The 20,100-nt window shown below is 29.8% G+C and overlaps 1 protein-coding gene across 1 annotated transcript in view; it reads left to right on the top strand.

Moving 5' to 3' along the window:
* The window catches only part of LOC115875724 (teneurin-a), a 214,986-nt gene that overhangs the window by 33,630 nt on the left and 161,256 nt on the right, over positions 1–20,100 (top strand). Inside the window, exons 4-5 of the mRNA XM_030891237.1 lie at positions 2,513–2,659; positions 3,139–3,346. Of these exons, the coding sequence (XP_030747097.1) occupies positions 2,513–2,659; positions 3,139–3,346 (355 nt within the window). The remainder of the gene's footprint in view (positions 1–2,512; positions 2,660–3,138; positions 3,347–20,100) is intronic.

A 20,100-nucleotide genomic window follows, 5' to 3' on the forward strand; every position in this document is an offset into this window, starting at 1 on the left:
GCAAATTTCATTTTGGCCTTTGATTATCTTCCGCCAAGAGAAATTGTGGTTAGAAATAAAAAGTTGATTTTTTTATAAGCTAAATATTAATCTTTTTCTATGGACACAACTGAATAACGCAAGTCTTGATAGGATATTCTATTAATTTTATTTGTGTTTTTAAAACATTGTGAATGATCGTAAACTAAAAAGTGTAAAGTTTAATTGAAACCACTAATTTATTCCACTAATTTCGAGGTTCTGAATGAAGTTTTAATATAAATTGAAAAGTATATCGTTGGTTGGTTATGAATGAGACCGCTTATCGACCGAGTCTAATTAGCAGAATTGTCGTCTTTGTTCAAAAAATATTTTTTTGTTAATATATCAAATTTGTTCATTTGAAAACACAAATATTAACTTAATATTAAGAATTAAGAACTCCGAACGAAAAACAGTATAACAAAATAATAAAACACAACTTAACAATTAAATATACGAATAAAAAAAAATTGGATAACGGGTATAAAATACAAAAAAAGACACCGCCACTAAATATTTCAATAGTAATCAATAGTAATCATACTCTTTTCAGAAGAGATCGAAAAATTGGTAGTAAAGCCAATAGGACGGAATGAAACTCCACCAATCTTTATTCCAATTATTTGTCCCAATAACCAAAACTTGCCCACCAAAAAAACATTAATGCGTCTTGAACGAAAGCTATCACCTAAAACCTATCATATCTGTACCTTGTCTGATCTCCCTCTCCCAAGTTTGCAAATAATATTTTCAAAATCAATAATTATTTATGAATGTTTTGGATTTAAAGAAATATGATTATTTTTAAATAGACGAGTCATCTCAATCTTAACATGTTAATGTTAACTTCTAAACCGAACAAAAAGTTCACTAACTATACATATCTTCTTAATTATATCAATTTATCATTCTAAAAATGTATATTTTAATTGTTTTCAATTAATAAAATCGCTAATTGAAAGTGTAAAGATACACCTTGGCGAAGAAAAATCGATTAAGAGTGAAATGCAATCCAGCAGGCAAGTGCATTTTTCATTACTACTCATAGCAATATCATAATAAACTTGTTTCAGAAAATCAATCTCCACCAACGCGGGCAACGCGCATGAAATATCATACGCTATATCAGATTTCTGGAAAAAAGGCTCTTTCCGAGCTTAAAAACTTTCCAATTATGATGGAGTAAGTTCTGAATTTCATAATGCCTTACACGATATTAGAATACTAATTAGCTGTAGAGCTAAATATTTTGGAAAACTTTCTCGAAGAATGAACAGAATCTTGAAAGCTAGCTATACAATAGATGGGAAAACTTATTTTGATGGCAAACAATAGTCAACTTGGCAAAAAGTCATTGTCAAAAAAAATTAGACAAGCTTTCTTTTCGATAGAACGTCGATAATAAAATTCTCAATTATTACCTTATGGATTATGTTATCGTCTATTATAATGGGATATCCTTATTATTAATCTATTTTAATAAGTATATATTATTTTTTGACATATATAAAGAACATTTCATGTAGCGATTTTTGTGTATTCATATAGGTACTTATTAGATTTTTATACATTTGAAATTTGCTAGTAATTAGACAACGAGGGGATAGTAGTTAGAATAAGCGGTTTTCAAGTTGGCGGAATGTCTGTTCTACCGATTATACTTAGCTGTTATAAAACCTTTATATTTGTTACGACGGTTGTTGGTTTATCAGTTTCTTATTTCAAGCCCACCGAAGAAGTACCACGGAATGAAGGTAGTTTTTAAGGTTAATTGAGATATGTTTAACAGAACTAAAAAAAAGATGAAAAATAAAAAATAAATACAACAATAAAAACTCAAGTAAGTGGTGAAGTATGAATTCCGTTTTTCTTCTTCACCCTAGTGTAGAAAATTTTCCCATTATTAAGGGGCCGTTCTGTGCCGGCAACAATATTCCCCACTCTCCTATCCCTGTATCCTGCACTAACTTGCGCAGATCCTTGATAGAATGGGAGCATAAATCTCTCGGTTCTAGCTTTGCTGTCTCAAATAGAAAGTGTCGCTTGCGATTCAAAACCTTGCAATAGCATATTATGTTGTTATCCGCCGTTTTAGGATCTCCATCGCGAGTCGGCAGCAAAAAATTCCTTAATACGGGTTGAGCCTGTTCAGGTAACACTTGAGAGACATATGTCATGATATATGATCCAGAGACCGGTTGTATTCCGCACTTTATTTCTGCTTGGCATTAGCAGTCCCTTTGTAGTTTTAGAATTAGGTTCTTGGATGAAGATCTTGCCTGCGCTCCTGTCTGTTTCTCCAGTGGACATTCTGCTTTTCCCTTATCAATAATTTTGACATATAGAGTTTGACATATCTTAATTTCAAGCAAACGAATATATGGTTACAATTTAACAAAACATAGAGAAGGGACGATACTTACATTGATTGTAGAAATATTAATTTAATATTTTATTTAAATTTCTATATTTGATATTTATTTTATTTTAGCTGGATGTGAAAATGCCTGTTCCGGACATGGTCAATGTACACTGGAGGAAGGTTATTATAAATGCGTTTGCATTGAAGGTTGGGCCGGTTTCGACTGCAGCATAGCCCTAGAAGCAGAATGCCAAGATGACATAGATAATGATCACGGTAATATACTTTCACTTTACAAGAAAGACACGCACAACATCCATATATAAGTATACGTACATGAATGCTGTGAGCATCTACTTGTATGCTGCATCTATCGTATCAACTGTAGTATCCAAATGGAGTTGGAAGGCTTTGTAACATCTAAATAAATTGGCAGCCAGCCGACTTACCTGAATATTACAAAGCCTTCCAAGTCAACTTGGATAAAATAGTTAATACTATACAAGTAGCGTGCAAGTGAGACACGCACAGACTTATTATAGTACAGTTATATGGCAGCATCCAAGTGGACTTAGTCAAGGTACACTTGGCCTCTGTCAACTTGCCTTAAGCGCTTAATATCGAGGTAGGTACGCAGTGTTTCATGTAAATTATCGTGAGATAACTTGCTGTATGGAATAAGCTGTGGTTATAGGTACTTAACGACAGTTTTCTTTTTTTTTTAATTTAAAGCACTAACTTTAATTTATTTCTAGATGGTATGGTGGACTGCTCTGACAGCGAATGTTGCTCTCATCCAAGCTGTTCAGATCACATCATGTGCATATCTAGTAACGATCCGGTAGAAGTTCTCTTAAGAAAACAGCCACCTTCAGTTACAGCTTCCTTCTATCAACGAGTAAAGTTTTTAATCGAAGAAAATTCCGTTCAGTCGTACGCTCATATGGACGAGTATACCGAGAGGTAAGTTTATTATGATTTAAGATTACCAATCTATAACTTCTATAGCTTAAATCTTTACGACAAACGCATAGCCCTTAATATTCGATTCTTTCTTTTAAATATACTACATTTTTTTTTTTATGAAATGCACAAAATAACAGTCATATTAAAAATGTTGGTTTAGATATATTATTTGATTTATATTATTTATATATTAAAATAGTTTACATTTTTTTATAAAAAATGTAGTTTATTTATGTCAGAATTAACAAAGTTAAAAGGGCAAAAAACACGCGTTATAATGCCGCTCACAGAAATTATTAAATTTTTTGACCAAAATATGTTGCAGTTTTATTGTTTAAATAACAGGTAGATGGGTTATGTAAAATGTGTATGCAAAAACAAATTATTTAATTTCTGTAAAACATAATGTTAATGCCGATGCTTTGAAAATAATAGTTTATTTCATAAAAATAACAGAGCTTGTTTTATAAAATTAAATACATTTATTGTTTAAACACGAATATATGGATTTTAACCCATATCTTTTTATTATTGTTGTTCTTATTAAATTAGTAACTATTTAATTAAGCCAAAAATAAGTTATATTACATAGGGTGTACCAATATTCCGTGGACTGCCACGTATTTTTGGTATGAAAATAAGAGCACTGAACGCAATTTACCTCTTTACAAAATTTCTTCGTTTGTCCATTAGAGAGCCTCAAACATTAAAAAATATACATATTATATAAGATCAAAGTCCAAAAGAGGTACGTGAAGGGTGAAAACTACCTCCACCCCTACATAAATTCTTGTAGAAATATTTTCCAACGCCAATGATTTTTTTTTGTAAAATGGTTCTTCTGGTATTTACTACATTTTTTATCTCATGCAAAAAAAACGAGAATTCCAGAATTTTTCCCCAAAGCGGACCTGCAAAATATACAGGCTGCCCCACCATTCCATGGACGTCGAACAACTACGTATTTTTGGAATCAAAATAATTGCACATAACCTCTATACGAAAGTGCTTTGTTTGTCCGTTAGAGGATATCAAAAATAATCCCAAACGTTAATTAATTCAAAATTTATGAAGCTTATTGTCAAAAATCATTTGTGATAATAACATAGCATTCCACATTTTTGCCAACTATATTATTATCGAATACTATATTTTATGCGTCACAAAAATCTTTTTTTAAGTCAGCTTCCGAAAAACATTTACTTTTGTCAAAATGTAGGCCCATATCACTTGGACACTCACTTGGACACTGTTTGGATCGTACCAACTGATTTTAAATCGGTTGATGCGATCCAAGGGGGGTTCCAAGTGAGTCGCGTATAGCGTCTAAGTATATTTGAAACAAGTACACTTTGACCGTGTAAATCAGTCTTTGGATCATCCAGAAATAATAAAAACATAAAATTATTTAGTGTTTTTCAGATTTTATTTATAACGATAGTTGCCAATTTAGTATTTGCTCAGCATATTTTACATAAACGAAATCCAAGAATAGAAAGAATAAAATTGCAACATATTTTCGGTCGGTCGTCGTCCAACTTCAGCTCTGCACGTTCGAGCGGAGATTTTGGGTGTGTGTTTTTCTCTCACCAGTACAACCGTGATCGCTACTCCTAGCTCGGGCATCGCACCCACCTTAGCGGAGCTCTGTTTAGGTCAGCCAAGGTGCACTTTTTAATTCCGCCTGTGTCCAGTCAGATTGAATTAACGCATATAGACCGAAAAAAAAGCGTGTTTTATTTACAAACTGGTTTTATTAATAAACCTTTAGACCAGTTTATTTAATTGGATTAGTTATTTATAAAACATGAACTTTTAACTTCCAATCTTATTTAAAAATAAGTCATAATAGTCATAACAAAACAGAATTAAATGTTTATAACAAAAATTATCAATACAGATAGGGGGATTTTCTAATTTAATTTAGTAAATCAAAGATATTCTTCTGAGATATGCTTGGATACGCCGATTAGTATTTTCTTCTCTTATATCGCAATATTTTTGATGTAAGGAAATTTTATACAGTGTGTCCCATTTTTGATATAAGGGTTTTCCATTAGAAGCGCTCGATTTTTGAAACGCAATAAAACAAATTGTGAGAATGATAGTGATCAATTTTTATTTTTATTATAAACTACATATGCTTTAGTCCTTGGTTTAATTGCACTTTATAAGGGTAAAGCCATAATCAATAATAAAATAAATAAAATAATAAAATCACATCCTTATTTGAGAAAAACAAAATATTTAGTCATGTCATTAAAATGAACTTTAAGTTAGAAAAGTGCGCCATATTTTCTATTAACAAAGGTGTGTTAATCCACATCAATGAACTCATTGCCAACATCCCTCATCTTGAAGATGGCCAAACTTATAAATATTTAGGCACCCAGCAAAGCAAAATAAAACACTAGTTCACCAAAATACTTTTACATTTACACTGGACGAGTTTTGCTAACTATGTTAGCATCATAAGCAGACATAAAAAATCTCAGTAGACATAAACAGGTATTCAAATTCTACATATTCAGTTGGCTCTAAAGTATAGACCTATTAATTATCCTGAGCAGCCCTATTACAAATACTCATATGCAGCAGTTCTAGAATCACCGGACACCGTATTATACTGCGACCGTCCAATAATTACAGACAGAACGGTGGAATATAATCGGCCAGAGAAAGTCTTAATCGATAAAGTCGATAAGATGGCGTTTATAATTGAAATTAATAGAGCAGGAAAAATCTGTTTCTCTGTTTTGGTATTTTTGAAAGACCGAAACCTTGCTTTCGAACTAAAACGCTTGGAATAATAAAACATGGAATCTAAATTCTCCAAAGATTGTGCCTGGAGTAATTTCTGTTGAAGGTGTTGCCACGAAAATATTAAAAACTAATTTAGAAGCGATATATTTTCTAAAAGGCCTCTGAATATTAATTCAAAACTTACTTACTGCCATTACTCGCTGACGAGTATTTGGCAAGGCGATTTCTTTCATGAGTTTTTCTGTGATTGAAAAGCCCGATACGTGATGTTATCTCTTTTCGCACTCCGGACATTCAAAAATCTCATTAATTTATTGCCTCTGTACTTTTTGATTGTCGTTGTTAACTGAGTTTACAATTCTCCTCCATTGCATTCTATTGTGCATTGCTTCCTCCCACTGATGATGCATACTTATCCCCTTTAAGTTTTTATGGAAAACATGCTTGTATCTTTTCAGTTCTCCACCTGGTTTCCTCTAACCCTCTACAAGTTCACCGTAAAGAAGAGATTTCGGTAGCCGGTTTTGTTGCATCCTGCATAAGTAGCCAGCCCATCTTAAGCGATATTTAGTAATCATGACTTCAGCGCTCTCGCAGCTTGCTTTTCCTAGGACTGATACGTTTGAGACTGGTGGTACCATTTGATTCTTAACAGTTGTCTAAGGTGTCCCTGTTGCAACATGTTTAATGCGTACGGCACCCAGGTTTCGCTTCCATATATCATGGTGGGAATTATTACTGCTCGATATACTGCAAGAGTCGTTTTTCTGCTCAAGTCATGATTGTAGAAAACCCTGTCTTTTAATTTCCAGAATGCTATCAAGGCGCTGCTAATTCTGTGCTGAATTTCAGAGTCGATATTTGCCTTTTCCGAAATCAAACTGCCGAGGTAATTAAATTTCGATACATATTCCAATAGTTAGTTTTATAGCGCTGTAATGATTTTCCGGGAGAGTGCACATGATTTTAGTTTTATCGATGTCCAGTTTCAGGCCCAAAGTATATGTGTTCAACATTTCCAGGCCCAAAGTATACAGGGTGAGTTTCCTACGATGTTCTCTATGGGTATCTCGGAAACTACGGGAGATAGAGAGTCGGTTAAATGGCGAAAGAATTGCAGTTTTTTGGGGTCATAAATATGCGCCTTTCAGATTCTTGAAAAAGTTCATGGCTTACTAGATATTTCCAAAAAAAACAAATTTCGGCTATTTTAAAAATTGTCCCTAATTCCATTATAAGCTATTGTAGACAAAAAGTTTTCAGATAGAAGTTGTAGATAATCACATCCTTAATGAGATTGTGTCCTCCGTTTTTTTTTCTAAAACCTGTCATTTTTGACATATGACACAAACATGTTTTTTTTAAATGGAAACCATAGTTGGCCATGACTTTATAAAAAGCGCCATTTTTTAAGCTTTTCAGCGATATAAGGTATAATATGTTTTCTTCGAAAAATTATCGAGTTATAGCCAATTCTTATCATTTTTAAATAATTTCACTTACTTAGCCATGGAAACAAGTTTACTCGTCTTTGCTCTCATAAGTGTGAAGCTGCCACATCCAAACTTTGTAAATTAAAATAAACAAAAATTGTAAATATGTACTTTCCAAATGATGAAAAGCGCGTAAGATTATTGGTTCAACTTTTCTTGACCATACATTTTCGAGGATACGTTGACTGGTGAATGTTATGTTTTTTAGAGGACGATTTTCAAGACTTGTTAGAAAAGTTAAATTTAGTTATAGCCAATTCTTATCTTTCTTGACTAATTTCACTTAGATTGCATGGCATTCTTATTCTGTTGTGATTTATAACTTATAATAAGTCAGAATATATTAGTAAACGGTTCTTTACAATTTACATTACACAAACTAAAACTTAAAAAAATAATATCACTTGAGTCACTGCATACACTTTAAGTTATTTTACAAAATGTTCAAAAAATCCGGCATTGTTTTCAGTTACATCTTTTTAAAACTGAATTATTACCTATTCTCACAGAAGGACCGGTCGACTTAATTAAACTTCTCTCGTACCGCCACTTCGAGTGCCTCTCTTAATTCATAAGTTCTTTTGTAAACCTTATTGTTAACCATACCGCATAAAAAAGTCTAAAATGGATAGGTCAGGTGATCGAGGAGGCCCATGCAATTAGTCCACCTCTTCCTATCCCTGAGTTTATATTATTATGATGTAAATAATTTTTAACATTTCTTTCATTATGGGGGGGGTGTCATAATGAAAGTCATGTTGGAAACACTCTATTGATGCGCGAGTATCTACACGCTTTTCTTCATTTGAAAAATTGATATTTACAATTTTTGTTTATTTTAATTTACAAAGTTTGGATGCGACAGCTTCACATTTCTGAGAGCAACGGCGATTGAACTTGTTCCCATGGCTAACTAAGTGAAATTGTTTAAAAATGATCAGAATTGGCTATAACTCAGTAATTTTTCGAAGAAAACATATTATCGCTTATATCGCTAAAAAGCTTAAAAATGGCGCTTTTTATGAAGTCATGGCCAACTATGGTTTCCATTTAAAAAAATATATGTTTGTGTCATATGTGAAAAATGACAGGCTTTAGAAAAAAAACGGATGACACGATCTCATTAAGGACGTGATTATCTACAACTTTTATCTGAAAACTTTTTGTCTAAAATAGCTTATAATGGAATTAGGGACAATTTTTGAAATAGCCAAAATTTGTTTTTTACGAAATATCTAGTAAGCCATGAACTTTTTAAAAAATCTGAAAGGCGCATATTTATGACCCCGCAAAACTGCAATTCTTTCCCCATTTAACCGACTCTCTATCTCAAGTAGTTTCTGAGATACCCATAGAGAACATCGTGAGAAATTCACCCTGTATGTGTTCAGCATATGCCCAGGTATATGTGTTCAGCATTTCCTGTAATTGCTGTAACGTATTTGCAACTAGAGCGCAGTCATCAGCGTATTGGAGTTCTGTGATCAATTTTATAAGTGTTTTTGCCCTGAATCTTTTTATGTTGAACAGACCGCCATCATACCTGTATCTATAAATTATTTTACAAACATGCCTCCTAATTTGAAAGTTTCTGTCGCTGTAGAATTGTTCGGTTGGAGTGAATTATCCCTCAATAATTTTTGATACTTACCGATAAAAGAAACAACGATCAAAATAATAATAATAATAATAATATGCAATCACAACAACAAATACTAAAGTTGAAAAATGGAAATCCAAAGCCGTACATGGAAAACATGCAAACCAACTAACACCACCACATATCGACATAGCATCCAATGCAACAATTTTAACCGAGTTGTTAAATAATTTGTCCTATAAATCTATTTTACGCTTATGACATTTATCTCGAGAGCCTTAAGACTTGAAGAAAAAAATTAGGGATCTTAGAGGCGGAATATCTCGTAAACTACTAATTCGACGTAAAAAAAATGATAAGAACCATTATTGTAGGTTGGTTGTTAGGCTAGGTTAGGTTGTTAAGTTAGGTTACCCATGCTTCATTTTTTATTCCCAGAAAAATTTTGTAAATTGCACATTTTGGCAGATATTTGCGAAAAACTTATTTTTTGGCCATTTGGGTCATTTTCGGCAAAAACTGGTCGAGCATGGTGTTTTCCTTAAAACAATGTTTTCTTTAAAACTACTTCCAAAAGGTACACAATGCGCTTGAAAAGTCCCGGTCGACGAATTAGGCCGTGGTGTCAATCTTCATTTACTGGACTATAATGTTTGATCAAATTGTTTTATGACATGGTATAAAAATTTGAAATTTAGCACACAAGTTTAACTTGACATACTCTGTGGCGATAAAGAGATAGAAGTGATATTTAAGAGCGTCGGCGATACGCCGAATAAAATTTTCTGGCATCAATTAAATCCCTAATATAAAATACTAATCGAGGTTTTCGAATATATTTCTGAAAAAAATATTTCTATTTACTAAATTTATTAGTTAGTTAATGACCCTATACATTTTTAAAACAGGTGAACTGATTAAACTTAAAACTTAAAACACACTTTGAAAATTATTATTATTATTTTAAAAATAGTTTTAATCGATGTAAATCCAAGAATTCTAAAAAGCACATTATGTATTATTCGACTAATATTTTTTTTTCAACAACATACCAGTAACTAACAGAAAATTCAATACAATATATTTAATTATTTTAAGATATGTACTATTACCAGGTTAGTTAAATTGATGTACTTTTAATTGAATTAATTTACTATATCGACCGCATGATTACGTATTATACATTGAGAGAACTTGGCAATTCCACGTTCATGAAAAATTCAACTTTCTGGACGGTCTCCCGGCGGTGCCGGTGGAGTGAAAAATTGTCCTTGACTGGCCTGTATTTTCCGTCTCTCTGACCCTTTTTACCTCCCTAACCTCCCGAGGCGCTGCTTTAATTAAATAGGAAGTAAATTGTACTGTGAGTATAGAATCTGTGGGGTGGTAGGATACGAAAAGTGGGGGGAAGGCCATAGAGCTTGTATTCGGTAACAAGTTTTAGGTAATTAGGGAAGTAGGTTTTTTTCTCGAAATTAACCATTACTCATAGATAGAATCGTTTTTTATTTGTTTTAAATTTCGATCGACTTAAAAGCATTCTGGATAAAACTATGAAATGATACAAAGATAAAGTTGAGTTTTTCTTGATATCGGATACAAATCAGAAGGAAAAAATTAAAGACGTAATTTACTTTTATTTTCTGACTTTTCTAATGTAAAGTGAGCTTATGTAGCTTTAAGTATCTCAACTTAATATATTTTTAATACATTTGTGGCATTATACCAACATGGTGCAACTTAGTTAAAAACTTGGAAGATGTGGTAAAACTATCGTTTTACACATCTTCCAATTAATTGCATCTCTATTTACGATCATGATTGTAGACAAAACATGAATTTTTACTATTGACTTTTGTAAAGTTGTATTGTATTGTCTATTGACTATAGACATCATTTTTGAAATTAATGTACGTATATATTTTTTTTGTTGTTTATAATTCTCTTTTGTTCAAATTGATTTCATATATACTCTGGAAAATGAAATAATTACTTAAATAAAAATAGAATTCACGTAAATATATATTGCTTTGGTATGGGCTAAACAAATATTTTGTTTCGGAAATTTATTTGTATCCTACAGATGTATTTATTAATTTTTTTCGGAAATTTGTTCGTGTATATATTTATTTTATTTTAATATCAAAATTTAGTATAGATATAAAACTTTGATATTAATAAATAATTATTTATTAGCCAAATATATATTTGCTTGGTAGATCATGTAAAATCTCAAATAATAGCTAGTTACTGAATCAGTAATGGAGATTATATTATAATGATACAGGGGTAAGGCACTAGGCGATGACTAGATAAATATTTAAAACAAATCAGAAACAGTTTAATACTGGTTTTCAAAAGTAGCTACAATAAAAATTGCATGATCTCTAAATATCCACAATTGATCGATCAACTATTTTTATTGACTTTCTTAAAGTCTTTGATTTGTCAAGTAATAATAGATACGTTAATGATCGCAACTGGGTTAACAATAACAAGATACTATGAAATATTTAAATTAACTAAAAAATCTAAAAAAAAAATAAAAAAAAAGGAAAAACAATGGCCGTTAACATGTTATTTTCCTATATCGAAATTTTTTCTGTATATCACACGTTCTCGTATTCCGAACGCACATTACGCTTATCAGGACATCACGACATCAGCGTAATGTTTTTGTATAAATTCAAATAATAACTTTTTTTATTATGGATTTTTTATATTGTAAGATTATATCGTAAGATTTCTTTGAATATTTCTTAAACATTTTCTGTTAAAATTTTCTATATTAAAAATATCAAATCCTTTTACTCAGAGATTTTATTTGTTTATTCAATATTAACACCCTAATGCATTATATTTACAATAAATTAAAAGAAGTGGAGGAGAAAAATAAGGTTACAGAAACTCACTTTTAAATTTAGAATTTGCTATAGTTCAAAATGTAAAAGCGCGATATGCACGATCTTTTATTTTTGTCGGGTGCGATGAACAAAACCCTATAAAAATTTCTCTCGGCCTGGGTCCGCACTGCTTCCTAATAATTCGTTTAAAAAATTTAAAGTGGCGCCTCGGCAATACCCGTGTGTTTCGTCTTCGAATCCCTTTGTGTGCGTTTTTACCCTTTTCAGTCCAACCTTACCGAGCTGTCGCTCTGAACGAACCCTTTTGGGTTTTTTTTTTATCTAAAGTGAAGCGTTTATGCAGGAAATACCATTTGCCCTTCCCTCTGATCTAATATATTATTACTATAGTATTAATCCTTTCAAATCTATGATTAAATATGCAACTAATTATTTAAACCAGATTTTTTTGAGAAGATAAAATATTGTTCAAAAAATCTTAGTAGTAACTTTTTACAGTTATTGATAGATACATAAGTAAAATGAACGGAATATAATTAATACATTTTTAAATAAATATAAAATAATTACTAAATACAAAACCTTTAAAAAATTATTAAATATTTCGTTACTTTATAACCTAATAAGTAAAATAATATGTTCTTAAGCCTCATCTAGTACCTCCATAATATTAGATATCGTACTGATCGATATCTACTGTTTACAGTACGGATGTCAAATTGATTTCTCATGTTTGTTTTGTGGATCTTTTGACGTGTAGTGGATGTCTATACCTTTATAACTCTGATTGTTTACATTTCTGAGGAAGACATAAACCATGTCGAAATATAGAGCTATAGAATAAATTGAGTTTGATTTAGAACAGACCGCTTTCCGATAATATATCACTGTTATAATGTATTAGTATTCCTATTAATCTATATTTTAAATCAAAATAAATCTGTATTTGACAAAAATATAGTCACATATTTAGCTAAAAAATGTAATTTTGATTATACTAATTAAAAAGCGAAGGAAAATAAAAATGAATGGTAGAGATACTGTATGATCGAAAAAAAAAAACGGCGTCGGGTTGGCTGGGAAATGACACCCAAGATGATCATATAAAATTTTACATAATATAAAATGACAGCGATCTTCATTTTACAGCCATCTCTGAGGCTGCTTTTTTTCGATCATATTGTACTATACGATCGAATTACAACCTCGTTAGAGTTGGCTTGAAATTAAAGATCCCTACCATTTTATATACAGGGTGTCCCAGGCTGAGCGTGCATTAGAAGTTTATAGAGAACCACAATGTCTATCGATCTATCGAGATCTATCGATTAAAAAAAAGTTTAATATGACGGCACTTCCGGAAATACCGGAAGTTGACAGCAACTTTCTTATTTTAAATGGGTGTCCCCATTTTTTATTACATACTTAAATTCTCTGTAAAATTCTATAAATATTGATGTTAAATACTCTATATCTAACATTAACCGTTTTTGAGAAAAAAAAATATTGAACATTTTTGGACGAAAAAAGTTACCTGTCAAAAAAAATTGTATAGCCGAAAAGTCAAATTTAGTTATTAGCCCAGCCACTGTGACATAAAGAGCAGACATGTAGCTATCTATTTCAAAAATTAAATTGTTCAAATGTTATATAATAGTGGCGGTAGCTGTCATGGAATTGAGTGATTAAAAAAATGTCATAAATCACTTTTTTCAAATGGAAACCCACTTTTTTACTTCACCAATGAAAAGGTTTTTCAATTCTTTACTTTTTAACTATACATGTTCCTATACCTAAAATAAATCGTTTTTAAGGTATTTAAGATTTAATTGAAAACGTATATTTTTCTTCATTGTATCTAGCTTTCCTTGACATTAAGTGTCAAACGGTCAGACAATTTATTTCCTTCTGTCAGAAAATGAATTATTTGAATTTCCTATATTATAAATACTGCCTGCCCCTTAAGAGTTTAAAAAGTGTATTTATAAAAATATATCTCATATTTTCGCTCTTTAGTGATATCTAATAATTGATATTAATAAAATTCCGTATGATCGAAAAAAAAGTGCAAACAGTTGGCTCGGAAATAATGCTGCTTTTTGAACAAAGCGTCACAATATGATATGGCCAAATCTATTGTTTTACATCACTTGACGTTTAAAGTCATAAGCTACTGGTTAAAATCAAGAAAAATATACGCTTTAAAACTAAATCTTAAATAACTTAAAAACGATTTATTTTAGGTATAGGAAGGAACATGTATAGTCAAAAAGTAACGAATTGAAAAGACTTTTCACTAGTGAAATACAAAAAGTGGGTTTTCCTTTGAAAAAAAAATGATTTATGATAATTTTTAATCGCCAATTCTATGACAGCTGCGGCCATTATTATATGACATTCGAACAATCTAATGTTTGAAATAGAGAGCTACATGTTTTGTTTCTATGGCACAGTGGCTGTGGTAATCACTAAATTTGACGTTTAGTCTATACACATGTTTTTGACAGGCAGTTTTTTTCGTTCAAAAATTCTAAATATTTTTTTCTCAAAAACGGTCAATGCTAGATATAGAGTGTTTTACATCAAAATTCATAAAATTTTACAGAGAATTTAAGTATGTGATAAAAAATGGGGACACACATTTAAAATAAGAAAGTTGCTGTCAACTTCCGGTATTTCCGGAAGTGTCGCCATATTGAGAATATTTTTAATCGATAGATCTCGTTGTGAAAATATGATGTGCAAAAAATATCCGAGCAAAATGATGTAATTCTTGAGAAACTTCTAATGCACGCTCAGCCTGGGACACCCTCTATATATTTTTAAACTATAAGATGAGTGCCATCGATATGCATTTCAAAGCTACCTTGACGGATATTCTATCACATTCCTAGACATTATAAAAGATGGACGAGTTTTACTTACAATAAAACTTACGATAAAAAAGTTCTTAAATGAAAATAACCATCACCCTTCAAAAAAATATGTATGATAAAACTCATTAGAAATAATTTTCATTATTTTACTCTTTTTAATCTCTTAAATAATAAAACAAATTAATGAGTTACAAATATATTTATATTTACAAAATGGAAAGCCTTGCAAGGACTTGAAATGAAGTGACAATAGTAATAATAATAATATAGAATGTATTATAATTTTCTAAGATATAAAAATGATAAATTTGACACATAAACGTAATAAATAGCCGTAGATTTAAGTGTAATCAGCAACATCAACTTTATATAAACTAAGAAAAGGATCGCATTATAGTGATTTGGTGTATTTAAATTTATAAATATAATTAAATAGATATCTAAGTTTCAAATTATAACTTAATAAAAATGCTTCATACACTTTATGGTGCGTTAAATAAATATTTTCGGCATAGAGGAAGGGCAAATGGATCTCATTATTCTATGTAATGCCGTTTTAAAAACCTAATATTTAACTATGGTATATAGTTAATTCAGGTCAGTAAATTTAGTACTCAGAAAAATACAGCTGAACTCGGATAATGATTACAGCTAATTTATTCTTTATTCTGTGTTATTTGTTATGCCAGCGTGAATAACTAGTACTAGGGAGTAATATGTAAAAATTAACCTGTAATAACATTCTAGGTTTGTACTAAATGACACATTGGTGGACACAAGTTGAGCATGTATAATTGGTTAACTATTACAATTGCATAGTTTCTGCATATATGTAAATGTTTCAATGTTTGATCAATAAATTAGTTTGAAAAATGAAAGCATATTTCGAATTTACAAAAGTAATGAAATGCAAAGTTTAGGACGTAAACGCCTTAGAGGGAAACACCTTAAATGATGCTGTGAATTTCAACACTCATAATGTATAATTTTTATTGCTTGCACGACACATATTGTCACATTTATTAGCTTGGTAGAAATGTGATATTTTGCTTATTCACATTGTAATGTACATTTATTTTGCGCTTCTTTATTTTTAATAGTAATGGTGTTATATTAGGGCAACTATAATAAATACATAAATATAACTTTATTATACTTTTGTATTAACTAACAATAAGTCTTCAAAGTTTTCAACCAATAAAATCAAATTATTATTATTTAGATAATCACTATTATTAAGCAGCAGATAATAAAATGCATCTTTAAAAATCTTATTTTAATTTTTCAAAAACAATCTATAATTTGTAAGCAGATTAAGATGTATGTTAAGAGTATGCAGTTTTCTCTCATTTATCATAATACAACAAAAAAAAAATAATCGTCAGTTGTTCAGATATTTACACCATCTTATTGTTTTTTTTTTCCGAATTTACTGTATTTGATTATTTATTCTCAAATTTTACAATATATATTATAATATAATATAATAATTATAATCTTTTTTTTTGTTTCATTTCTTTGACCCGGTATACTATATATTTTTTTCTTTTTATTTTTTGCTTTAGGTCGTTGGGGTTGCAAAAATGTTACTAGATTTTGTTCATTATTTTATTTTTATGACGACTTTTCGACAGCCTATGTCTTTTTCAAGTCTCTTGAACATGAAAATAACCATCACCTACAGAATTAAAATTGTTAAAAACTGGACAAAAACATAATAACACATATTAAAACTATTATTTTAATTGTTTAGGGTGTGATAACTACATAAACACTACTCTAAAGTGTGATGCTCCTAAACAATTAAAATAATAGTTTTAATATTGTGTTATTGTGCTTTTGTTCAGTTTTTAACAATTTTAATTCTGTAGAAATCTACGTTTAAGAGAGTTGAAAAAGACATATGTATACAGTCGAAACGTTGTCATAAAAATAAGATAATGAGCAAAATCTAGTAACATCTTTGCAACCCCAACTACCTAAAGCCAAGAATAAAAAGAAAAAAATAAATATAATCTATATATATATATATATATATATATATATATATATATATATATATATATGTATATTAAATCTATTTATAATAATAATAGATTAATTTTAATCTATTTTTCGAAAATCAACAAAAAATATACTAGTTTAAACAAAATATTAACTTATGTATATTTTATATAATTCTGGCAAAAATCTCGTATTTAACAATATTTTACTAAATAAAATTTAATGAATTAACAACTAGTAGTAATAAAAATGATAGCTATTGTATACTAATAATCTTCCTATTCATAAGAAAGGTGTTTAAAAGGGAACTCTTTCTAAGGCGAATGACATTTTATTTACATTATAAATTATATTGTGTAAAGGTAAACTTTATGGTTGTAAATGATTAAATTTGAATTATATTTTAATACTTCTTTCAAACGAGCTGTTTTAATTTGAGATCGATTTTAATAAATAATAAGTAAAAATAATACGACAAAGAAAATAAAATAATTTAATTGTCCATTGTATGGGTTAGGTTATAAAACAGCCCATATGTGTGGATATTTAGTTTGGACAAAAAATATCTATAAGATGCATTCCAGAATGGTCAAAACTATCAATAATACTCAATTGGTATTATAGAAAAATATAATGTTTCTTATAAATATTAAAAAAACAAACAAGCTTAACAAAAATAGTTTTATAACATGACATTTTCATAAATTATAAGTCAAAATATTTTTTTACGATATCTAATCCAAAAATTTATTAGAAGTATTTTATGATCGTGCTGATAACTGCTATCAATACTAAGCTCAAAGCTACCGTAACTGCATAAAAATAATAGCTATTTTAATATAATACTTTGTTCTGTTATTCAAATAGCCAGAATACAATTCTGACTATTTGAATAATAGAAATTTTATTTACCAGAAATTAATCAAATAATAATCATAATCCTCTATTATAATATCTATTAGATTTACTAAATAATATATTTTTAAAAGTTAAAGCTAAAATTTCTTTTTAAAAGTTCTTGCTAAAATTTTGAGATCCACTGGATTTTTTCCGCATTTTCATTCTTGTAAATTTAATCGAATACTTATGTTGCTATATTATCAAGAAATTATGTTTTTAACTACAAACTAAAAATAAATCCAAAAAATTTCGAATTTTCAATTTTTTTTGCGAAAAAAACCTCATAGGCGTGTTTCTGGGGTTGAACTACTATACTACCAGTTAAAATACTTGCACTTATTTTTCGGACACCCTGTATTTTATATAACTATATACTATCTATAATAAATATTCTAATCAGTTTTTTGCATATAAGACCCTCAAATGTAATGTGGGCCTAATGCAAAATATTTGCATCTATACAGAATATTTTGTATTGTAAGCCTATTTATTAAAACTCCAGTTGATAAAGTACTAATATTTATAGTATTTTAGCTATTTACAAATTATTTATGAAAATATGTCTCGTAATATCTAGAATAATTGTTGTAATGTTTGTTTTTATTTGAGCTTGCATATTTGAAACTGAATATGGACACTTAAATGTACCTATATACAGTTTAGGGTCTAAATATGTAGCATATACAGGGTGTCCCAGGCTGAGCGTGCATTAGAAGTTTCTAGAGAACCACAATATTTAGATCGAAGATTTTTTGCACATCATTGTTTTACAACGAGATCTATCGATTAAAAATATTTTCAATATGGCGGCACTTCCAGAAATACCGGAAGTTGACAGCAACTTTCTTATTTTAAAGGGGTGCCCCTATTTTTTATTATGTACTTAAATTCTCTGTAAAATTCTATGAATATTGATGTTAAACACTCTATATCTAACATTAACCGTTTATGAGAAAAAAATTATTTAAAATTTTTGGACGAAAAAACTACCTGTCAAGAAAATTTGTATAGCCTAAAAGTCAAATTTAGTAATTACCACAACCACTGTAACATAACGAGAAGACATGTAGCTATCTATTTCAAAAATTAACTTGTTCAAATGTCATATAATAATGGCGGTAGCTGTCATGGAATTGAGTGATTAAAAAATTATCATAATTCATTATTTTCAAATGGAAACCCAGTTTATTTATTCCATTACTGAAACTGTTTTTCAATTTGTTACTTTTTAACTATACATGTTCCTATACCCAAAATAAATCGTTTTTAAGTTATTTAAGATTGAGTTAGAAAACGTATATTTTTCTTGATTTTATCTACCTTCCTTTGACATTAAGTGTCAAACGGTGAGACAATATATTTCGATCTGTCAGAAAACCAATTATTTGAATTTCCTGTAGTACAAATACCGTATGATCGAATAATAACGGCGTTAGCGATGACTATGAAATGAAGATCGCTGTCATTTTATATGTAAAATTATATGGGAAATCTCATCGATCGTCACTTCATGGCCATCGCTGAGGCCGTTTTTATTCGATCATACTGTCTGCCTTAAGAGTTTAAAAAGTGTATTTATAAAAATATATCTCGTATTTTCGCTCTTTAGTGATATCTGATAGCTGATATTATTAATATTCCGTATGATCGAAAAAAACAGCGCAAAGTTGGCTCGAAAATGATGCTGCTTTTTGAACAAAGCGTCACAATATGATATGGCCAAATGTATTGTTTTACATCACTTGACGTTTAAAATCATAGGCTACTGGTTAAAATCAATAAAAATATACGCTTAAAACTAAATCTTAAATAACTCAAAAACGATTTATTTTAGGTATAGAAACATGTATAGTTAAAAAGTAACAAATTGAAAGGCCTTTTAACAAGTGAAATAAAAAAAGTGGGTTTCCATTTGAAAAAAATGATTTATGATAATTTTTTAATCCCTCAATTCTATGACAGCTGCGGCCATTGACATTCGAACAATTTAATATTTGAAAAAGATAGCCACATGTTTTCTCTTTATGGCACAGTGGCTGTGGTAATCTCTAAATTTGACGTTTAGGCTAGACACATGTTTTTGATAGGCAGATTTTTTCGTTCAAAAATTTTAAATAATTTTTTCCTCAAAAACGGTTAATATTAGATACAGAGTGTTATCAAAATTCATAAAATTTTACAGAGAACTTAAGTATATAATAAAAAATGGAGGCATCCATTTAATATAAGAAAATTGCTGTCAACTTCCGGT

Source organism: Sitophilus oryzae, unplaced genomic scaffold, assembly GCF_002938485.1.
Source record: "Sitophilus oryzae breed Bouriz unplaced genomic scaffold, Soryzae_2.0 scaffold_1394_pilon_pilon, whole genome shotgun sequence".
NCBI lineage: Eukaryota > Metazoa > Arthropoda > Insecta > Coleoptera > Curculionidae > Sitophilus > Sitophilus oryzae.